At 43.9% G+C, this 23,693-nt stretch overlaps 1 protein-coding gene across 1 annotated transcript in view; it reads left to right on the top strand.

Annotated features, from left to right (window-relative positions):
- Positions 1–23,693, top strand: part of RBM6 (RNA binding motif protein 6) — a 59,451-nt gene that overhangs the window by 966 nt on the left and 34,792 nt on the right. Inside the window, exons 2-6 of the mRNA XM_074914293.1 lie at positions 3,817–3,926; positions 5,960–7,298; positions 8,058–8,147; positions 9,136–9,205; positions 21,836–21,909. Coding sequence (XP_074770394.1) covers positions 3,883–3,926; positions 5,960–7,298; positions 8,058–8,147; positions 9,136–9,205; positions 21,836–21,909 — 1,617 coding nt within the window. The 5' untranslated portion in view covers positions 3,817–3,882. The remainder of the gene's footprint in view (positions 1–3,816; positions 3,927–5,959; positions 7,299–8,057; positions 8,148–9,135; positions 9,206–21,835; positions 21,910–23,693) is intronic.

Raw genomic sequence — 23,693 nt, 5'->3', positions numbered from 1 at the left:
ACATTTTGTTTTTTAAAATAATTTGCACCACAAGAGTTTGGTGGTTTTGCTGGTGTGTGGTATTAATTTCGGAAATACTGCTGGAGGTGGAATCCACTTTCCCATCCCAGCCAGGTGTTGGTGGTGTGAATCTGGGAATGTGCTTGTGAAGTCCTTTGGGACAGGCAAGGTTGGGATAGTAATGGGGATGATTTAGAAATTCACCTAGTTGTTTCTGATACATGTTTTTAAAAGTGTCATACAGCTGAAAAGCACACACGTTCCCTTTTTTAAAGTGAAAACCTCTAGCCTGACACCCAGAAAAGATGAAATGGTTCTCTCTCCCTTTGCTTTCAAATTTCAATGACATGCTTTTGATATTTCTTATGGATTAGACATCTTCAGCTTTAACATCAGAAGTAACAGGCTTCCTTGGTTGCTTGCAGTTTCTGTAGCTTGGGGAGATATTTTCTTTTGTACCTCCTGTAGTACTTGAATTTCACAGAGGCTTTTTCCTTTCTTCAGCCTTACAAAAACTTTGCTGGGTGCAGAAAGTTGTTCTGCAGCAAGTCACTTCCTCTGTTCTTTGAGCATAGTCTTGTGTGTAGTTGTGTGTTTGATTTCCTCATGCTCTATAAATACCCAGTCTGACAGCCTTGCCAAATTCTGTTTGGAGAGAAGTTGTGAATATCAGAGTATTTTTCTCAAAATAGTGTCACTTTGAAGCTTCACCTTGCCTATTCCATCACCAGTTTCTTCTCTCTCCCCCCAGATTTGGAAAACAAGGTGCAAAGTTGGGTGTTAAGTTGGTGAGGAGATGCTTGATGGCTGTGCTGGCGTTCCTCACTCTGCCCCTTGTGAGAAGTCTAATTATTACTGGAGAAGGCCAGCTTCTTAGTCTGGCTCAGTTGCATGATTTTTCATGTACAATGCCGTTATTTTACCATAGTGTGATGTAAACTGAAGTAAGAGATCCAGAAGAGTCTGCTGTCAGGCTTGACACGTGTGGTTTGGAAAGTGGAATCCGGAGCATCCCCTGAGCGGCAGTGCGGTGCTGAGCTGTCTGGGGGTGTGCTGGGGAGGGCAGGGGCGCCGTCCCGAGGAGGTCCTTGGCTGTAATTGCCAGGGAGCATCTGGAGCTCCATCAGTCTCTCCTGTCTGCTGGGAGGGCTGTGGGACCACTGATCATTGGAGGGAGTGAAACCATAAAAGAGCTTCCCCTCCTCTGAGCCTCACCGTCTGTATCTTCACTGGAGCCGAGGCATTGTCAGCAGGAAATAGAGCTGCTGGGAGAGGGAAATGCATAGTTTCAGGATGCATATCAGCTCTCCTGAATATTCGGTGTAATTGTAACAGCTAATTGTTGTCTTAGAAGAACTCTAAATCTGGGCTGTGTGAGTAACTGGAACTCTTGTGTGTTTGTGTGTTCTGCGGCTGCGTTATTGCATCACTCTGAAATGTCCTTTGTTGCCATCTCCTTCATGTGCGTGGTTGTGACTTTACAGTGGCAAAAGTAATTGATGAACAATTCCTAGCACTTGAGGGTGGATTTTTGTTGCGCTCTGCTGCTGGCCTGGCCCCAGCCCCGGGCTCTGTCAGTGTGTCTTTGGCAAGCAGCCTTACTCACACTGACCTGTCTCCCAGCATTTCCCTGTGAGCAGAGGGAGGTAGGAGCTGAGCTGGCAATTACCTGCTTGCGCAGGAGGGTGAATCCTGATGGTGTCTCGTCACAGCATACATCTTTTGGAGCAGTTGCAGCAGGGCGTACCTTCAAGAGATCTTGGCGTTGGTGGAAGCCAGTCTTAAGAAGTTTCTGTACCTGTCCAGCAGTTTGTTGTCACCTTGTTTTGTGGGGCTGTGCAGTAAACTGTATTGCTGAAATGACCTGGGTTAAATGTAACTTTTTTTTCTGGAGAGTTGTCTGTGGTGCAGGCCCGGAAAAGCACAAGCTGACACTACTAACACGTTGTGCATTGCCAAAGGCAGAGCGGAGGGAGCAAATTGTATCAGGCTGAACAGAGGACTGTCAGAGCCAGTGCTGCTGCCTCTGTTACTGAACCATGACCTCATACTCATGGATGGTGCTGCATGGTTCAGCTGATCTATGCCAGGCCTGATATCAGTCCAATGGTATATTTTTTCCCTGCATGATAATTTGAATATTATGTCCAAACAGTTCCCAGCTGGTAAGGTGGTGGGGTTTTAGGGGTTTTTTTAAGCATTGGTAAGCTTGTTGACTTAATGAGAACTGGAGTGGTGGAGGAAATCCAAAAGGGAAAAACAAGAAACACCAGGTCTGTAGATGTCTGCAGGCTGTAAAAGATCATAGATAAAAGGTCTGGCGGATGACAGCCAACCCTAAAGATAGATGATAGATGCTATAACCATCTCCATTCACCTCTCCTCTGTGTGGAGGATGCAGTGTCAGTTCTCTTAGACTGACCTCTGAGAAATTATAAAAAAAAGATTTCCTCCATCTTGTGGAGGACGTCCTTGGGACCAGGGAGGTGATTGTTGCATCAAGAGCAATGTAAAACTTGAGCTTGAGACCAGTGCTCTCAGCCTTGAGTTGCCAATTGAATGAACCTCTTTCTTTAGAAATGATGTTGCGGTGGATGGATCAGCTGTGGTTGTACAGGTTGCCTTCACCAGCCATCACATCCTTGCATACCGAGCAAGCCCTGCCCTTCCTGGCTCTCACGTGAGCGTTTGCTGGCCAGTGATGGATGCCGGTGGGAGCGGGTATTCCTTCTTGGCAGGGCAGCTCCCTTGAGCTCCTTGGCAGAGGTGGCTGCTGGCAGCAGCATCTGGACTCGCTCCCTGGTTTAAGGCCTGTCTTGACCTGCTCTGTCGACCTGCCACCCGTACGGCAGCACTGACCGCTGGAAGTGAGAAGAAACAGGATCTTGTGTGCTTTTCTTCAACATCAGTTGCTCCAGCCAGGCCTGGCGGTGGCTGGCTGTACTGTCTTCTGTTCCACCTCGCCACTGCAATTAGTTTAATCCTGCTTTTGAGCTGCTTTATAGCAGCATACGAGCCCCAGGTCTCCTAACCATGGTCTGGTGGCACGACAGGCCTTCTGGACCTCTGCAGCTGGATTAGCCAGAGCAGGTTTGAGACCATCAGGTTACTAGCTACCTCATTTTGCTCTGTGCTCTGCTGCAATTTTTTTTTTTTTTGAGAAAGACGGAAGCACTTCCCATTTCAAGTTCTGGCCTTGGCAATTGCCAGGAAATCCTCACCTTCTCCGCTGGTGGGAGGAAGTGGATGAAATTTTAGATCTCTGTTGAGGCAAGTGTTATTTGCAGCACTTGGCTTGATGAGGGCAGTGTTGGGAGAACAGTGCCTGTAATGATTTATTGGCAAAGCCTACTCTGTTATCTACATACTTTTGAGGGCAGAGTAATGTAGTAGACCAATAATAGTGATCGTTTCCTTGAGCAAAGAGCTTTTGGCAGAAATAGTTTGGATTAAACATTAATTGCAAACTGTTGTTCAGCAGTGGTCCTTGTTGTTTATAGATTGTGGTGTTCTCACATTTCTAGTTGCACTCTGAGTAGTGTCAGACAGCACAGTATGTTGTAAAGCTTGATGTTAATCAAAGCAGATATCAAATTGTTTGCCCACCCATATTGACAGTTTGATTTCAGAAGTCGCTTGACACTTGCAAATTTGAATGTGGGGAAATACAACAATTAAATTCATTCATGCCTCAGTGTGGTCTTGTATATTTGTGATCAGATGTTCCACACACCCCTTTTCCTAACCAGCAGTGTTTTTCTTATGTGAGATGTGTTCTTTGCATTGTGGTTTATTATCATGTTATTTATTCAACAGGTTGTGCTGTCTTGGTGTTCTTAGAGTGAATTAACCATTTCTGGAAACCTACCAGACAAGATCAAAATGTGGGGAGACCATCGACAAGGCAACAGAATGGGGTCTTTTCGGTAAGCATCTGAATGGACAATTTGTTTCAGCAACATTCTTAAATACAGTAAACCATAGCAACTTCTGTTTGTCAATATTTCTGCGCATCCTCCTCTAAGCAGACTATTTTGGTAAAAGTTCTGAGGTTCACATGGAGCTAGGTGCAATTGCCAAAGAATAGGCAAGTTAAGTGACAGGGTAACTTTCTGCATTTCTGTGAAGTGTTTTCAGTTCTTTTTTTTTTTTTCTTTTAACAACAGCTGCTTTTAGTATTCGTATTCCTTCTCCACACCACCTTTCTAGCAATACGTACTTTAGCTGTTGTAAGGTAAGGTGACGATATGCCATACAGATTTTGGCGCTGTGCGCTGTTAAGACCTAGAAGAGAAGTGTCTAATAGTGTGATGTTGATTCTCTTCTGCCGTGGTGCTTGCCTTAACTTCAGAAATACTGGCACTGTCATTGCACATAGGATTCTATGAAAACTTTCATCAGAGTTTAATGCTCTCCATGAGGTTAAGTAGACCGTTTATTATCCCCATTTCTTGGTCATGCTCCTTCATAAGATATTTTTGAATGTCACTGGAACTCTTTTAAAGATTCATGTGCAATGGGACCTGCGCAGCAGTTTCTGTTCCTCTGGTTATTACTAGGCTCTGCATTTGCAAGAGGGCTCTGGGCATAAAATATATAAATAAAAGTGGAGGCACCAAGAGCTAGGGTTTTCCTCTGTTGTGCATAATTTTTTCATCCTTTGCTCATGTGTCCACCTCAGTTACTTGAATATCAGTGTGATAAAGGTACTTCCTCATGGCATACTTTAGGTTTCTGCAGTAAGAATACTTCAAATAATTGTCCATCTGTAATGTGCTGAGAAAGCTGATGGCATTTGAGCTATGAAAACCAGTATCCTCCAGAACTTGTCTTAACGGTATTGATAGGAGTGTGATTGTGTTTTGTGATGATGACAGTAGTGCTGTTCTGCTGACTTTAAGTGAATTTTGTTGGCATCATTCTTTACTGTATTGGGTGGGGAATTCTAACCTTGAACCAAGTTTTAACTACTGTTCTATATGGTGGTGAAACAGGGGCACGTAGCTTAGGATATCTTTATATGACTTGACTAACTGTGCAGATGTCACCTTGCATTCTGTTGGTGAGTGATTCTGTAGTGAGACTCGAAGAAGAACATGACTTGCTGTAGTTGCTAAGGAAATGTCCACTGATTTGTGTAGCATTTGGTGTTATTTTAAAATGTGTTGATATTTTAATTCTATTTTAAAAAAATGTATCGGAGCCTCGCTTAGATGAAAAATCAGGTAGCTCCATCTCAAAAAAAACCTCACTGGGTTTTGAAAACCTGTCTTAAGGAGAAACCTCTTCCTGAGTAGTTTTATGCAGATATCAGGAGAGTTCATAGCTATAATGGTGCAAACTCAGTGTAAGACAGCCAGTCTGGAGGCACGAGCACAGAATCATCTTGAACACTGGTTGTTGGCATATTCCTGTGAGGCATCCTCAAAGTCTGCACTGATAGCTTTCAGCATTTTGCCAGTTTAGACTCCAGAACAAAGAAGCATAAATGAGTGTCTGTAGTATGTTAATAGAGCATGTTTGGTAACCTCTGCTTTTATGTGCCTCAGGATGACGTGTTAAGTTAGACATTTGTAATACCGCCTGGAGAGCTTAAGCTCAAGTGGTTCCTCACAGGCATGTGCTGGTGATGCTAATGAACAAACACCAGCTGGTGGAACCTCGAACAGCTGCAGAGCTGTGTGCAGTGCAGGACTATGTGGATTGCTACCATCATTAACCCATTAATATTGCAGGTATTCCCTGTTGAGTGCTTCTGGAAATTGTGCTGAAATGGGAGCACCCAAGTTTACTTTCTCACATCTGTCGTATGCTGCCTCATCTTAAACTGCCAAACATCAATATCTTCTGCGGATCTTAGACTGTTACACAACTCTATAAAAGTTTAGAGAAGAATGTGCTGCTGTGTAGATTTCAGACTCTAAGCACGTTATGAATAATACTGTCTTTATTTCTACAGTGGGAGCCAAGAAGAAAGGTTTGCTCCCGGGTGGAACAGGGAATATCCTCCTTCCCTTGATAGTCTTGCTCAAGAAAGACACTCTGGCAACTTCTCTGGCAGAGAATCACTTCCTTTTGATATCCAGGCACTCACAGGCCTCCTCAATCCTCAGTTTGCCAACAGAGAGGAATCTTCTTTCAGCTTTGGAGCTAGAGATGGACCACGTAGTGACTTCAGAGGTGGGGAGGGGCACCATGATTTTAGGGGCAGAGATTTCCCCCCATCTGACTTCCAGGGCAGAGATGAGTCTCAGATGGATTTCAGAGGTAGGGAGCCACCCTGTTCTGAGTATAGGGGCAGGGATATGTACTCTGGAGACTTCCGGGAGAGAGAAGGGCCACCTATGGACTTCAGAGGTGGGGACGTTCCTTCAGTGGACTACAGGAACAGAGAGACCTTCCGTATGAACTACAGGGATAGGGAAGCACATAATATGGATTACAGGGGCAGAGATGAACCTCCATCAGACTTCAGGGGAAGGGGGTCTTTTGATCTAGACTTCAGAGGTCGAGATGGATCTCATTCAGACTTCAGGGCAAGAGACGTGCCTGAGTTAGACTACAGGGGCAGAGAGCATTCCTATCCAGACTTCAGAAATAGGGATGTACCTGATTTGGACTTCAGGGGTGTGGGCACCTCTGATTTGGACTTCAGAAACAGAAATGCACCATCGTCAGACTTCAGAAATAGGCACAGGTCCCGGTCTGATCAGGATTTTAGGAGCAGAGATGTGGCTCCTCCTATGGACTTTTCAGACAGGGAAATGCCTCCAGTGGATCAAAGCCTCGTAGATTTTAGGCACAACCAATCTACTGTACCTTTAGCAGAAAGAGAGGGCTCTGGTTTAAACACCAGCAAGAGAGAGGAGTCTGCACTTGGCCTAGATAGAACTCCCTTTGGTAGCCAAAAAGGAGAATTTCAACATTCAGAAGCACCACCCAGAGAAGAGGAATCCCTCGGATTGAGCCTTGAAGATGACACTTCACACAATTTCCAAAATAGCAGTGGACCTCTTCCTACTCTTCAGGACCAAGAGGAGCAACCTCAGACCTTTGCTAACAAGCAGCAACAGCAGCAGCTTTCTGGGGGGGAGCAGCAGACATCCGATTCTGATCTTGGGTTAAAGGGTGAAGGTGGCCTGGACTTCCTTGGAAGGCAAGATACTGACTACCGAAACATTGAGTATCGCGATGTGGATCACCGGCTGCCAGGGCACCAGATGTTTGATTATGAACATGGCAAGTCCTTTTCAGAAGGAAAACCCAGCAAAGATTCTAGGCCCTATAAGAGCCTTCAGGTAGGTGGTTTTTGTCAGTTGATGTTTCTATTAAATGCGTGTTGGCCAAAGAATGGAAGGAGCTGGGAAGGAGTCTTCTGTTCATGTCCCACCACTTCAGTTCTATCCTAATTCACTGTCCTTCTCTGAGATCATGCTCATGCTCTAGGTTGTTTTGGTGGGCACCCTTTCTAACTCAGAAATACTTTATTCTCAAGAGAAATGCAATTTACACTTGGGAATTGCTAAATACGTAGACCAAATTTGGTTCAGAAAGTCCCCAAGTTGACAATGACCAGACAGAGGGAGGGTGTGGGGGAGGAAGTAGTGTATAGAAGAACTTACTTCAGCTTTTTCTCCTGGACATTGCTGATGAGCACTAACCAGAGAGAAGCTTCTGGCTTGGGTGAACTTGTGTAGAACAGTACAGCTGTTTTCATGCATGCTTTGTTTTTCTTCAGAGTTAGCTTTGAAATCTGAAGGAAATACTAACTACTGCATTAATAACTACTATTGAGTTTGAATCTCCCACTGCTGGAAATCGGAGAGAGGTGGTTTGCCTGTTTTATTTTCCTGGTCCTAGATCTCATTGTACAGCTCAATGAACATATGAAGCTAGCAATACTAGTCCTCCAGAGCACTCTTAAATGGTGGTGTGGTTAAAGATTTGAGCCAGTCTGCTGATGGGCCTTTGCTTTTGAATTACTTTGTTGCTGTTTGTGTATCTTGTGAGATAGCTTCTCTCATTTGTAAACACTGTCTTGATTGTGTGAACTCAAGGACCAAGATTACCGGACCTGTCCCAAATATGTGAAGCCCAGCAAGCTCATTCGGCTAGGAGGAGTGCCTGAAACTGCCACAAAGGATGATGTAAGTGGGAGGTTTTTAATCCAAAAACTTCTATCAAGGATTTCTAAAAGTACCATTTTTAAGCCTGGTTAATGTAGTTCTGATAATGTGTCATTTTTGCCGGGGAAAATCCAGATTTAGAAGTCTTGCAATGTTATCTTCTTTCTGATTGTTCTGGGTTTTGGGGAATCTGGAAGTGATAAGTTTTTTCTGCAGTCACACGTAGGGTGTTGGTGGCTAAAAGCCTTGACTCTGGACTCTTTTTAACATGCCTTACTTCCATCATTGCTTTATATATACCAAATACTGTTATTACTTTGTTGTTATATTTTGGGCTCAGAATATGAGTAGTATTTAAGTGAACTTGTTCGTTCTTTGTTACTTGAAATTGCTTAAGTGAGATCTTATAAAGATGGAAAAGATGTCTGCTGCTACTGCTAATTTTAGTAAAAAGTGAAAAAATGATCTAGGCTACAAGCTCCTTTTCCAAAAGCTTCTACTTTCAATTAGGACTTTTTTTTTTTTGTTGACAGTTTCAGACATGGGAGCCCCTACATGCAGCAGTTTTTGCTAGGGTTAGCTGCGATGATCAGAGCTTCTGAGGCTTGATACTGCATGACTCAGGGCAGAAACTTTGTCTGTCAGAGGGTGATAAGACTTGGAACAACCACCCCATGTCCCTTGATTTTCTTAAAGGCAATAAGATATCTCTGACCTTAAATAAGGGTCATAGGTGAACTGTCTGTTTGAAACCAGTGTAATAAACCTTTGCACAGTTGAATGTGGTGTAAATGTAAATGGTGCTCTCTTACTTGAACAAAACCCAAAAATACTTCCCAAAAATAAACAGTTCTCAGGTACTGTTGGAACTCAATCAGGAAACAGTGTCAGTTTGTAACAGAGTTAACCTAGAAAGAATTCTCAGGGAGAACAAAATGTACAGTAGGAAGCGCTTCACTTTCTGAGGTTTGATTTTGGAGATTGAAGTGGATCTTGATTTTTCCTGTAGATTCTCAACGCTTTCCGAGGGCCTGATGGGACACCCGTGAAGGACTTGCGACTCAAAGATTACAGTTCAGGTGAGAATGCTTTTCCAGTGTTTCTAGTTTCAGGTTTACAAAAGGGTATTTTTCACACTGATACTCACTTAGGCAGTTTGGTTTAAAGTATTTGGTGACATAATTGCAGGTATTTTTGAATGAAGATGCCCAGTGAGTTTTATAGTTTGTCCTCTTTTCTTCAAAACCGATGGCTGTGCTCACTGCTATTTCAGAGGTGACACGTGTGTTCTGGTGCCTCTAGAAAGATGTAGGAGCAGCAGGAAAAACAGTAAGGCTGTTCTAATAGCCATCAAATGTAAAGCCAATACTGACATGGGACAGCAGGTTAATTCCTCAATAGATTTAAAAAAAAAATGTATTAAATCCATTTCGATTGGTCTACATCTTGTTTCTGAGCTGGTTTTACTGTGGAACATGTCCTGCACAAATAGTGTCCTCAGGGAAACCTGATACATCCTAACATTTCTCCTTCAGTAACATGAAACTCTCACCCTTCTTAGACACGAAGACAGGTTAAAAAAGGATAAAGTAAGTTTTATAAGCAAATATCCAAATACTTGATCTGAATGCTCTTCCTTATTCAAAGAATGAAGTTTTGCTGTACTTCTGATCAGTATGTATAGGATTCTGAAGAAAGAAATATTTTACAAGGCTGCTTTGTGAGAAAGTTGTACTGGAACAAAGATGTGCAATGGTAGGAAATGCAGGGTGAGTCCTGGGAATTGATTTGGATAATACTGGTAGGAAATACCTGGAAACTGGTATTTTTTATTTTAAACCTAGGAAAGCAGAGGCTTCTACTTTCATCAGTGCCTTTTCTCATTACCATATGGGTTGCATGTAAAGTATCTGGAATTCTTGGTGTCGATACATTATATAAAGGCTTCCTATGTAGTAGCTGGGGAGAGAATCTGGGGCAGTTGGGTATTTCTCAAGTATATTTTTGTTTCTGGAAGCTGTCAAAGGAGATTTCACAACCTTCTCTTGAACCTTTGAACTAAAGAACACCCATGTGTCACGTAATCTGGTCTGGCCCAACAAGCAGGGTTTAAGGGGCACAGTCAGTCCTTCTTGCTTCCTCTCCTCTTCTCTAAGCATAGTACAGCGTGGTTGTCGTCACCTGCACAACACTGACTGCAACCCAGTAATTGCAACATACTCTGTATTTCCCTGTGCTGATGCGATTTGTCAGGCTTTTTTCTGATACTCATCACTTTTCAGTAATAAAGCAATTTGAACTGGGAATCTCTTTGTAAGTCTCCTCTCGTGTGTGTTACTGGACTTACTGCACTCATCAGAGAACTGTTGTCTCCTCCTTCCTATTCCCCATTTCAAAGGCTACTCAGGATGAGACACAGTGTCTGGAGTTACGTGCAGAATCCCTGGTATCTGTTGGTGGTCACATGTGATATGAGGGTTGCAGTTTTCTGTCGTCTCTCTAAAAGCTGTGTTCTGTTTCAGTCTGTCTCCTCAGCTGCAAAGTTGTTTTTTTAAGTTTTTCTGGCAATTGCGGGGAGGGAAAGAATAAAGTTAAAATTAGCTCATATTTTATGAGCTATTTAAAGCTGTTGTTTAATCCTGTCCAGTCAACATCAGTAATTTAGTGTAGCATTATTCTAGGTTATGTGGATGCTCCAAAGACTTTGTTTTGCATTATGTCCTGAAGCTGCAAATGCAGCTGCTAATTTAAATAGCTTTCTGATCCTCCTTACACAAGATGGGTATGTCTAGGACAATAAAAGCTTCCTGAATTGTGAAAACTTCTTGAAATTGGGTAACTAGAAGCTGTAGTGAATTTAATCCATCTTTTCACATTAGGTCATCCTGTAGAGAAGTGTGTGAAATTGCATTCACATTAACTTCTGAAAAGCTAAGCGTGTTTAATACTGGAGGCCAGTGATGGGCCAAACAGTGCTTTCAGAGTGATGTGTGTATGTAAATATTCATAAGAATTAAAAGCAAACTTTCTGGATTACTAATGTCTCTGGATACACCTGGGCTCACGGGCTGCATTGCTGTACTGGCTCAATGGGATGGCGGCAGCCTGGCTCAGAAGAGCGTATGCGAAGCCTGTCTGAGTGGGCTGTGTATTCTTGAGTGCTGTCCAGAAATGTTAAAAATAACATTAATCATGAGTATGCATGTTGGGTGTATTTGAGAGAAGAATGCCTGCAGCTGTTGGAGAACAATAACAGCCATAACAAATAACACGCAATTAACTCAAAATAAGTGAAGTTTCACAAAAAGATAATGCTTATCATAAAGCTTATCTCAGCAGCTTCAACATGATGATTCCACTGTATGATCTTTCACAAAACTCTTTCTGTTTTGGAAGAAAATGTATGGTTGATTTTTCTTTGGAAAAGCAGCTCAACTTCTTTATAAAGCCATTTCTTTTTGCATACTGTGTATGTACTAAGGGAAGAGTATTTTCACTGAAGGTTGTGCTGAACATGGAACACTGTTCTTAATATATCTTATGTGATTTTGGTACACATTCAAGCTGTTTATTCCTTAGATTATTTTGTCTCTGAAGCCCACAGACTGAAATGGTAGCTAGATTTAAAACAAGGTAGTGCAAGGAGAGACCTTAAGAAGTGGCATAGTAATTCTATTTAAAACAAAAAGGCAGCTATTTACAGACAGTGATAAAATGTCAGTCAGACTTTATAGTATTACCCTACACAACATTAACTTGTTATTTCCATCAGTTAGATTTTTGAATTGATGCCTGTATGTTCAGACATCAGATCCATTTGTGAGGGGAGGAGGACTTCTTCCAATGTAATGTGTAAGCTTTGGCAGAAATAACTGTATTAGATTGTTGGCTTATCGTTCAGCTTGCCTTTTCAAGTGTGTTTGGTCATGTCTGTTCGATTAATCATTACAAAATATAAATCCTGAGGTGATTGTGGAGTCTTCTGAAAGACCACCAGCTGCTTTAGTCTGCAGTATCTCCCGGTGGCTCTTGCTGCCTTGCGTGGAGGCAGTGCCGTGGCTATACTGCTGTTTGGGTAGATACTAGCCGTGGTGACTTGTCGTCAGGAGCTCTCTGACAAGAGATTGTCAGTAATGGCTTGTGAGCACCCCCTGTCCCACCTGAAGGTACTTGTCTCTGCTCACTGGGGTCAAGGCTTGCATGTGGCTTTACCGGGTGGGCCTCCCTCTGCGGAGCTGTGAGTGCAGCATGTAACAGCACCAGGCTACTTGGGGCACGGTGTCTGTCATTCTCCTGTTACTTACTGTCTGTGCACTCTTATTGGTGCTGACCGCCAGGAATGTGAAACCAATACCTTTTGACCATTGAGGACTCTTAACAGGAGCACACCTTGTCCTGACTTTGATTTTGATCAGATTTTAAACTTATCTCCTGCCTGATTCTCATCAAGCTTTATTTCTACTCACCTGACTAATGTCAAATATAAGTGAAGTCTGAGATATCATCTTGAATATTTGATGTGCACAGAACTCTTTGACTAAACACACACGTATGCCCTAGAGAAGAAAACACACAGAACTGTCTTTATCTTAAAAGTCTGCTTATCATGAGTTGTTCATTCTTAAAAGATGCTGCAGCGGTGTCCAAGTAATAAGTGAAAATGTGAAGCATACTGAACTTTCTGTTCAGATTGTTCTGGATGCAGTCTGTGGTGGGACAAGCTTGGAACGTGTGTTTTCCAATCAGGATTCATGTTAGGCTTAGTACCAGCAGTTGGGAAAAGCTGCTCAGGGAAAGCGAGCATGAAAAATTGCTGGCAGCCCATGAGGCTTTTCTAGCTTACTCTACAAGCCCATCTGGGGAACCAAGAGGAGTTTTTGCTGAGCTGGGAGAGCCTGGTGGAGAGCGGACGCACTGACCGAGATGGAGAGCAGCAGGTGCAGAGAGGAGCTCTGTGAAGTGGACCTGGAGGGACCAGGTGAGATGTATTACAATCAGGAGGAGCAGTGAGGTCTACCCCAGCCCCTTTATGTACCCTCTAAATTAGTACAGCACTTCAGAAATTGGGAGATTTGGGTTTGTTAACCCCCTTCTGAATACTCACTTTTGAACCCTGAGTGGGGATGCAGGAGCACAATGCTGCACCCCTGAGGAGCAAAGCACCCATGGAAATGGGGTGATTGGAGCAGGGAGGAGCTCTCTGAACAGCAGTAATGCTTGAGGCCTGAGGGATTTCTACATGGGCACAGGTGCCTGATGCTAAAGGGCAGGCATCCTCCTGTGGTGGAGGTACATGCAGGCAATGTAGTGTAACCTGAAAATGTGCCTAACCTAGCAGCTACTTAATGGTAGCTGCCTGCTCCATTTTGAAAAGCTTTTGTTTTAGCAAGTACTATTGGCACTAAGCATACTTTATTGCTTGCTTAGCCACCTTCTTGCACTAGCATTTATTTTTTTTGTTTCATTTCTCCAGACCTGGCCCTTATGTGGTGCTTGGAACAGCCCCCCTTATCCCTCCCTTTGTTAAACTCAAACTGCCTTGGCCAAGTCCTAGAAGAAACTGGATTATCTTGCTTGTTCTCACTAATCTCTATCACATTGGTGCCCTGTTAAATATTAATAAGGCCCTTAGATAAACCTTAAAATGATGCCTTTATTCCCCTCCAAGTGCAGTCTATCTTGTATATCAGAACAGTGAATTGGTGGTTTCAGGAATATTTCAGGAAGCCTCTGAAATTTAAAATTGTATTCTTCAGTGTTGTATTTTACTAAAACGCATAATCTAATGTCCAGAAGTTTACACTTTGTGATGGAAAAATTGGTACAGATTTTTGAGTGGTGCACTGCTCCATACTAGGGTTAAGTTCTCCATTTTCAATGGCTGGAATGTGTCCCAAGGCAGTGAGATCTCTCCCTTAAAACAGAGTCCTGTTGCGGTAGCAGGCGTGGCTCCGCGTTTGTCTGACCCACCTGTAACTGAGCCTTAGCTCCCTCGCTGTAGCTGTGTGTGTGGCAGGGTTTGTGTTAGTGATGCTCCCGGAGGTCACAAGCACTGGTGGAACACTGCACTCGCCCCCAGCTCTTGCATGCCACAGGTGCTGGCATGCTGCAGCTTCTAGCCTTAGGGAGGGCTGGACAGCTGAGCTGCTGCTCTGCGTGGGGATGGGATCTTTCTGGGAGTCTGCAGCAAAACTGTGCTAAACTGAGACTTTTCGTTTCCTTTCAGGACTGATGCAGTGCCCCTGGGGAAACCCCTCTGAAGGGTGGATTTGTGGCCAGCTAGTGGCTTCCTTGTGAAGAGGGCTTGGCACTAACTTTGTGGAGTGATTAGGGGTAGATCCCACAAGGACTTCCATTCTTTGGTACAAAGAGCATGCTGTGGTTGATGTGAGATGTCTCTAATACATGCTGGGTCACAAGAGGTGCGTCTTGCCTGTTGTGCTGATTATACAGAAGATAACCTGGCTCACCATCAAAGCTGGTGCTAATGCACAACAGGAAGAATCATCTCCTGTGGCTATGTCTAGTGTTTTGCACAGTGAAAATTGTGTGGCCCACTCTACTGCATCAGCCACGAATAAGGGCATGCAGGTCTCTGGTGCTTGCTGAGAGCTGAAGTGATCATCCATGAGCTCACAAGATGCACACGTGGAGTTTCCTCCTGAGGCATGACCAGATCACCCGCTCATCAGCAGAGTTCTTTAGTCTGCAGGGGCTCACCTTTCAGAAGCTGGGGAAACATCTTCAGCACTGATCTGTGTGAAGCAATTGATTCTTGTTTGTAGCCAGAATAGCCTGGCAAGGACTAAAATAGCACTTAGTTGGAATCAGTCCATGGTCATCAATACCAGTCCTTGCCAGTTTTCCCAGCTGTGTGGGCAGTAGGCCTTCAGCTGGTCTTGCTTGATTTCAGGGCAGTAGTGCATTGTCTTTTGGAAGCAAAAGGCATTCTTGCCCATCTTTTCTCATCTGTGATGTGATGGCTGAGGAAATAAGTACAAATCTGGTTTAAGTCTGTGTTAGTGATCAACCTTGGTTCAGGGTTATAAAGCCTGTTCAACAGAAAAGGCAACAAACACATACATCCACAAAACATACAGACTTTTGACATGCAGGATCCTTCTCTCTGTAACCATTTTTACGAATATACTCGCACTTTTCTCACCATTTTTGCATCTCCAGCACAAAACTTCAAGTCTTTGCAATAATGTCAGGACACTACACTGTATTGATTGCTTTCCTGAGTCATTTGTGCTCAGTGACAGATCATACATCCTGAAGACCAGGTTCACATTAGCAGCACTTTAAAGCCAACTTCTTGTCTGCAACACCTTCCCAGGTATGCAGCTTCCAGTCCTCTCGTGGCCCCAGCCTTCCTTGGATTCCAGGTTCCTGTACAAATCTAATGTAATGCTTTGTCTTTAATAAAGACACAGTGTGTACAATCTTAGTGTTGTGGGTTTTTCCTGCCTCTCCTCTGTGCTGGTGTACAAATTACCCTCCTTCTGGGACAAGAAGAGTTGACAGTCATTTGGGGCTCTGACTGTTTTAGTTCGTGTAGTTTATGGGACTGCTTGTGTCTGCCTTTGAGGACATCTCAGGCAGGTCCTTTCTGGGTCTTGTCCTCCTGGAGGGAGGGAGGATGATGGACTCTAGTGCTCTACCTTTCAGAATATAGCTGCGTTTCATATCCTGTGGTTTCAGTGCTGTTCTCTTGTGCAGTGCTGTCATGAATGAGTGCCTAAGAGTGTACTTGTTTTGTACAGAGGGACAGTATGAAGTGACAGGCCTTCTCCCAGCAGCCAGGTGTGACTTGTAAATGCTCAGCCTTTGAAAGGCATTGGGGATACAGCTTGTTGCAGATCATCCTGTTTAGTATTCAACAGCAAGCTTTTCTGGTACAACTCTTCAGCTTTAGTAGCTCTGAAGACCAATTTATCTGTGCAGTAAAGAGATCTGACAAATTTATGGATGCTCAGAATCCACCAGCTGGTATCAAGAGAGCTCTTGGTTTTGGCTTCTGAGCTTGTGTTAGCATAGATAGATTGCTGCCATTCCCTGCTGTGCTGTGGGGGTGCCCTCCAAGTTTTCAGACTGTGTGGACAGCTTTATTTTCTCTGCTCACCATGGAAGGCACCGTGCTGTTGCCTGTCCTCACTGCAATGGCAGGACTCGCTGCATAAGCACAGATACAGTCACTACTGTGCATGTTCAGGAGCTCCTGGCTTCTTGGAAGCGTCGAGTGTGTTATGCCTGCTAATAATAGTACCCATATTAGTGTAGATGTAGCACTAGCTCTGCGTTTTCCAGTGTTTTCCTGTGATGAGGTATTCATTCTTTAGTATGGATGACCTACATCTGTGTTTTTCCTTGGAGGAAATGACAAAACTTGTTCATGGGTTTATGGGCGTATTGCCAAAATCTCCCACAGATGAGGTAGCTCTTCCTGTCAACCAAGGAATAGCAGATTCTCCAAGAACGGTATGCAAAATCTTGTCTTCACTACCTGAGCTGTGTGAAGATCAGTGTGTGAGACTGCAGATTCCTTCAAGGGATGTGGAAGTCCTTCATATTCACTCAATACTTTATGGCGTAGTTGCCTTTCAAGCAATAAAACTTTCTCTAACGTGGATGAAGCTCTGTAGAGGATTTTCCCACCTGCAGTCTGCTCTGCCACGCTGTCTCTGGAGAGAGCATGCAGGAAGAATGTCCTTGCTTCAGCAGGCTGACCATGTCTCTGAGTCTTAGAAGTGCCTAAACTGCAAGTGCAGTGGTAGTTCTGTCTCATCCTACAGGAGAACACACAAGTGGAGTGGTGGGATGGTTGAGAAGCTCTCTGCCTATGGAGACTTCATTATTATCATCTTCTGCCCTCAGGCTGTGTGGCCCCATCTGGCATATGCAGGGGCCTCCACCACATTCACAGTTGGCCCAGCTGTCCAGTTTAGCATAGTGTTTTTTGACAACCTGTTATACAGAGTTACTTTCATACCAGGCCATCTTCTTACCTTCCAGGCTGGAGGAGAGAGAATATGTTCATATTGCACCACAGCAGACGGGTTTTGTAGCAGTTGTTTCTGAGAAGGCAGGTGACGGTTCATTGCGGACTTAAAGACGTGTAGATGTGGCACTTAGGGACATGGTTTAGTGGTGCAGTTGGCAGTGCTCGGTTAATGGTTGGACTCGATGATCTTAAAGGTCTTTTCCAACCTAAATGGCTCTATGATTCTGTGATAAGATTACCTAATGTCTTAAGCTTGTAGGGGTGTGCAGTAACGTGACTGACTTCATGCTCACTCCTAGAATCCAGGAGCTGGATCACCTCTCGAGTTGGATGCCTTTGCTATGTTGCCATCATGCCTTTTTTTCAAAAGTGTCTTTGGTTTGGCACAGACAGGGCTGCTGTCATTATGTGATCTTTTCATTCGGCCTCCTAAAACTCCTGAGATTTTTTTTTTTATGTCTTCACACTGCTTTACAGCCCCTATCAGAACAACATTATGGTTTTCCTTTATTTAGATCTTTGACATAACAAACTATCATGAAGCAACACATTACTATGTGTCAGTTGTTCAGTAGAAACTGTGTGTATATAGAAACAAGTCTTATTTTAAATCTTAAGTCTTTGATCTTTTCTGAAGCCAAAGAACAGTAGTTTTAACTTAGGCTTTCAGAATTTTTAGCCAAACCATGGCATGCTAACAGGGACCTGTTATTTGTTGTCAAAATTCTCTTCACTAAAACACATCTGTTTCAGTGGCAAAATATTCCTTATTCAAATGTTTGCAGAGCAGCTTTCTGGAGCTATAAATGTGTCCTTACTCCGAAGTATTAAGCGATCGTGCCCATTTTTAGTGCAGAAAACAACTGAGCGTGATTTGGGAACATCAGTAAAGGATTGTGTATGCATTGAAGCACTTAAAACAGAAGTTCTCTACATTGTATGTGCACGCTCTCCTTGCGTTCTCCTTTCACCCATTGTATACAGCCTGTGGTACTATAAACTTGTGCAGCTTAGATGAAGTAGTTAAATAAGGTGCAAAATTCCTTTTACATAGTTGACCTAAACCATGGGGGAAGGTGAGGACATGCATGTTTTATGGCTAGGCTAGGGCCAAAATCTGGATGAGTTCAAGTGTTGGAGGTCTGTTCCTCTTGGAAAGTTCATTTGGACAGTGTAACTATGCTGCAGGATGCTCAGAGGTTGCGTGGGGGGAAATACTGATTTCTTTCATTTTTGACAGAGTCTGTGTTGATCACACACTTCTGCCAAAACATAAAGAACTTCTTTAAGAAGATACCAGGATTTATATCTTCATGTGAAACCTTGTATATGAATTTAGGCTACCTTGAGTCAAAAAAGCCAGACTGTAGTCTTCAGTAGTGATTTTGCTTTGCTGGTTTATCACTTCGGTTTTACTGTCATGACAAGAATACCAGGGGGTGTCCAAGAGCTCTGATTCAGAGGGGAGGACAGCTTATCTTGGGATGCATGTTGTGCCAGTTGCTGCCATTAGGTGCCTGGCCCCCATGCCTTGGTCAAAATCTCCTGCCCTTCTTCTGGTAGCAGCAGCTGAACTGCTACATTCTGACAGGCAAACTGTGTGAAGGCTTCGGAAATAAAAGCGTGCAAGCTCAGCAGCTGACACGAAGAGCTGAACCAGCCCTACAGAGGAGGCAGGGAAGGGGTGCAACAATTTGTAGCAGGAGCCTCTATAGCTGCTCCTCCCCTAAGACCCAACCTCAAGTCACTTGGTTTTGTTTCAAGAGTTGTCCTCTGGGTGCTGTGATTATTGCACATCATGAAAAAATCAGCAAACATTGTGTTTGGAAGGCAGCACTGACATTCCACAGGCAGCTGTAGCAGCACTGTTGTTCCACGGGCCTCCATTTCAGTGGCCTTTCCATCACGATCTAAAATGGGAGGATACTGTGTTGGAGCTGGGGGCAGGAGGACAGAGCAGGGCTGCCGTACTGTCCAAGGCTGATGTTACTCTGTAGTTCTCATGTACTGACTGTGCTTGTCAGTCCCTGCAAAGGGCTGGACCTGAGGGCGGGGGAAAGTGTCAAGCCCCGGCAGATCTTCATCAGCAGTTTGGAGTGGAGCAGCAGCTCCAGGCTGCTCTCTCCTTGCGTCGCTGCTTTGGTGCCGTCTGTGCTAAGACAACTCGTAGTGAATTGCAGAATGCTGCATCCCTCTGCAACCTGACCACAAAAGCTGAACATCTGGCCTGAAGCTGCTTTTTGGCAGGATATGGGGTCACAGTTTCTGGTTTTGGTTCTCATTGTACATGTTACTGAAGCTATGCCTATTGGGGAGCGTTGAGTTTGGTGGGGGAGGACAGAGGTAAAGTGCAGAAGGAGAAATGTGCGGGTCTTCCCCTTAACTGTCTCCTTGTAATGCTTGGAACGATCTTCTAGTGTACATTCTTCCTCCAAGCATCTTGCCTTTTGTATCTACATATAACATTCAGCGTTGCACTCTCAGTTGTGTCATGCTGGATTACATCCATGTCTAAACCACTCATTCACTTCACAAGGACTGGGATGTGAGCTGCATCTCATTGTAGAGCAAATAGAGTGAAAACTTCTGCAATCTTGCTCTCTGTCAGGAGACCCCCTACTTCATATGCACATGGAAATAAGATAACACTCTGATCCTTGCTTGCTGATTATAGCAGCTTTCAAAAATCCTCTCCATGAAGGGAAATGAGGCGCCTTACAGGCTGGCAAATATCATTCATGCAGCCCTTTTCTAAACAGGAGGGAAAGAAGTGGCTCTGGAGTTCTGGATTTGAGTAAGATTTAAAAATGTACCATGTGAGCCTGCACGCTGTGCCATGAAGTAGCAGAAGTGTCTGCCCAGAATGCAAAACAGTCTCCCAGCAAGGGGCAGCACTGCTCCTGGAGAGCAACTCTCCTCTGCAGAGAGGAGAACTGCTTCATTTTAAAAATGTGATCTAGTGTGGCTGGAGCTGCAGAGCAGAATGGATGCTATGGGAACAACTGGGTGAATTTGGTTCTGCAGTCGATCCTGCCAGCCGAAACTGTACCTCTAGCTCCAGGTGCCCACTTCATGTAAGAATAGCAAGTGGCTTTAGTTGCGTTCCACCACAGGTGGCGTGCTGCTGGCCCGCATCTTTCACTGAGCTGAAAAGCACCCAGATTGGTAAATTTCCCTCTAGTGTAATTATATTGACTAAAATAATATGGGGAAGGGGAGTAAATTCCTATGTGATGTAGAGGTGGAGCAGGGTTAAAATTGGAGTCTTGCTATAAAGGTAAATGTGCAAAGTCAGGGTTGTGTTGTTAGAACACCGCAAAGAGCTGTCAGGAAAAAAAAAAAACCCAACATAGTGAGGTTTGATGATGAAACAATTTTGTACGGCCTTGTCTCTGATGTGATAGTACAAAGTACAAAGATAGTAAAGAAACAGAGAACGAAAAGTTGAAGAGTGCAGCAAATGTTCTTTGGCATAGGCTTGGGGGAGATGGGTCTGTTCTCCAGCAGACTGGAATGCCTTGCCTGAAAGAAGTGTGGGTGGAGTCACCTTCCCGTGAAAGGTGAGGGGCTGAAGCAATAGGAACCAGATACCTATCGGGCTTAACACTGGAGGTACCAGTGTTAACATGTGCATCTTTAGAAGTGGAGACAAGCTCTTCACCAGGACAGCTGGGTGCCTAAAATGGTACAGTCCACACGCAGACTAGCTTTCCTCACGCCTAACCAGTCAAAAGTGCATCAGGAGGAGGGAACAAAGCCTTTCCTCTTGCTGTTTTTCTGTGTAGAAACATCTCAGCCGTGGTCATCTGGAAAGCACTGTTTTGCAAGTGAGGTGGCTTTGGCATGTAAAGGGTGAGGCTGTGACTTTAGGTGTTCCTCAGCACCTCAGTTCTTGGAGATAGTTTCAACATCAAGGCTGGCTCTTAGGATGGTCTTAGCTTCTGTAGGGTTCACTCTGCACTTTACTGTGGGACATAACATTTCAGTGCACATAACTGGAGTACACAGTTGAATCAGTGGGTCCCTTCTGCCACTGGCTGTCAGCTTTCCAAGGAGTGAGAAAAGTAAAGGCTCTCTAGTTTCTTGCGTCTAAAGCTCCCACACCTGCTTTGTTACATGTGCAATAGCATCTATACCAAAATGAGAAGATTGGAGTTGAATTCCTGCTCCGCTGTAATTTTTCATAATACAAGGGATTGAACTTCAAAAGTAAGCAGATGTTGAAGGAAAAAAGCAAAGGCAAATGAATCATGTTAGTTTTTTTTCTGAAATATTGTACAATTAAAATGCTGGCTGTTTGTTAAAATACGTTTGCGGCAAGGTACTTCAAAATGACTTACGAACGCTTGCTCTGGAGAGCACTGCCTCCAAGGTAGCACAAAATGTGAAACTAGCAATGGAAAATCACTATGCTTTAAAAAAAAAACAACCAGAAAGCAATTATTTCTTGCCCTAAGGAAGGGTGTGCCTGTCACTGGGTTGTGTAAGGGGAAGTGGAAACACTGTACTGTTAACATTCATGATAAACTGCACAGTTAATCATCATCCAGCTAGTCCCTGATTTCTCTCCTTTTCATTCTGGAGTAGAGGGGTGGTGGTTAGAGGGTTTGTCATTGAAGGGAAAGGGAAATTGAATATTTAATGTGGCTTTCTTTATGACAAGGCACTAACATGACTCCCGTCTGTATTTAAATGCTGTCCCCAGGTTACGACTATGGCTATGTCTGCGTGGAGTTTTCACTCTTGGAAGAGGCCATCGGATGCATGGAAGCCAACCAGGTTGCTTTACACTTCGGTCAATGCTGCTAGAAGATTTAAAAAATTTTTTTTGGTGGGGTGGTGGAAAGCCAATGAGGTTTTTTTGAACCATTCAAAGGAAGATCTGTTCTTGTATAATACGCAACACTGCGGTTTAAATGTTGTTTCCAGAAACTTGTAAAAGGCTTAGAAATGCCAGTGTGAAAGAGCTGCTGGTCACCAAATGGTCTGCCCTCCTCCCTAGTGTATGTCAGCACACTGGCTAGAGTCAGAGACTGGTGGCTGACAGACTCCTAATGCAGGTTTTGGCCCTGATGCTTTTGTACTCACACTGAAATCCAGTTAGAAAGAGCTCTGCTAGCATTAAATGCTTCCCTCGGCTGTGTGTGCACACACACATACACATGTGACTGTAGGTGAGGCCTCTGGTATGCAGCTCTGAGTCAGCTATGACTTGCATGCTCCACTTTTCCATATGCCTTGTGTGTGGGAGAGATTCTTAATTGTACATCTCCCCCATATTTACCCTGTCCTTTGGCAAGCTGGAGCTGCAGACATGAGGACTACCCTACGTGCAGTTGCGCCTGGTAAATCTGAACATTTCCAGCCCTTAAAAGTGCAAAATGGCTTAAATCCCCAGTGAATAAGTTCCCAAGGGGAGCCTTTACTCTCATGCGGGTTTTGAGGCTAGAGCTGTTGTCTGCTGTACATGAGCAAGATACGAAAAATTTGTTAAATAAAACAGATTCCCATCTTGCACCACCCTCTCCATGCCTTGGAACTGAAGAGGATAGTTCACTCAGGAAGAAACACTAATGATTGATCCCCCTTGCTTCACTACATCCCTTAAGTCTCCTATCTGCTGCCTTCTTCCTCCTAATTTTTCTGAGTAAGAATCTGTATCAATTATCTAAAGCCTTTTTACCTGAATCCCAAGTCTCGCTGTCATGGGAGGAGAGTCATGAGTCAGATTCAGATCATCTGCAAAAATGTACTTACAGTTAATGAGTCTTCACAGCTGGGGTTTCAAAGGTCCCACTAAGCTCTCGCATTTGCCTCTATTTTCAGTTACAGAGGTATTGCAACTTACAGAAATGTTTTACAGAAATAATTGTTGCTTGGAAGGAGCCTGGTGCATTCCCACCGGGGTGGTGGTGGTGATCATAGAGAGAGAAGGCTCCAGAATTAATTATTACTTTTACCATCAGTGACAACTTTTATTTCCCCTTCAGTGTTGCTACAATTCCCAATTTATTTTGTTGTCACTGAGGAATCTGCAGTTATGTATGACACTCCTTTTAACCAAATGCCTCTCCATATTCTCTCCACAATTACGCTCACAGGAAATAATGTCTCCCTATGCGAGAGCAATTTCCAAATACCTGGGAATTTGGGAATTCCTCTTTTTCCTGTTGTTGATGCCTGCTCTGCCCCTTTTTCCATTTAGAGCATCCCTTTGTACTTGGACAGGTGTTTCACTTGATCAGATTTGGTCCATTGCTACAGCAAAGAGCCTGAAAGCACCAGTCCTTAAACTGAACTGTGTGCCTAGAGGTGCCCAGTAAATCACTGTACACCATGCACTTGAAGAAGTTCTGGCTGGCGTTCAGCTGCTGCTTACATTGACCCTCCACAGCAACAGTTACAGCAGGCTGGATAATTTTTTATGGTGTTTCCCTTTCAACATTCAGGCAGGGTGCTGCCAGAGCCCTGCTAACGGTGGGGGTAATGGTCCCAGCCGTGCACTCTACCTGGGATATGCTAAAACCAGATAGGGTATGATGTCTTCCAGTTTTTCTTACTAC

Source organism: Athene noctua, chromosome 10 (assembly GCF_965140245.1).
Source record: "Athene noctua chromosome 10, bAthNoc1.hap1.1, whole genome shotgun sequence".
Lineage (NCBI taxonomy): Eukaryota > Metazoa > Chordata > Aves > Strigiformes > Strigidae > Athene > Athene noctua.
Note: the sequence above shows the minus strand (reverse complement) of the source record. Positions and strands in the feature narration are given on the sequence as shown.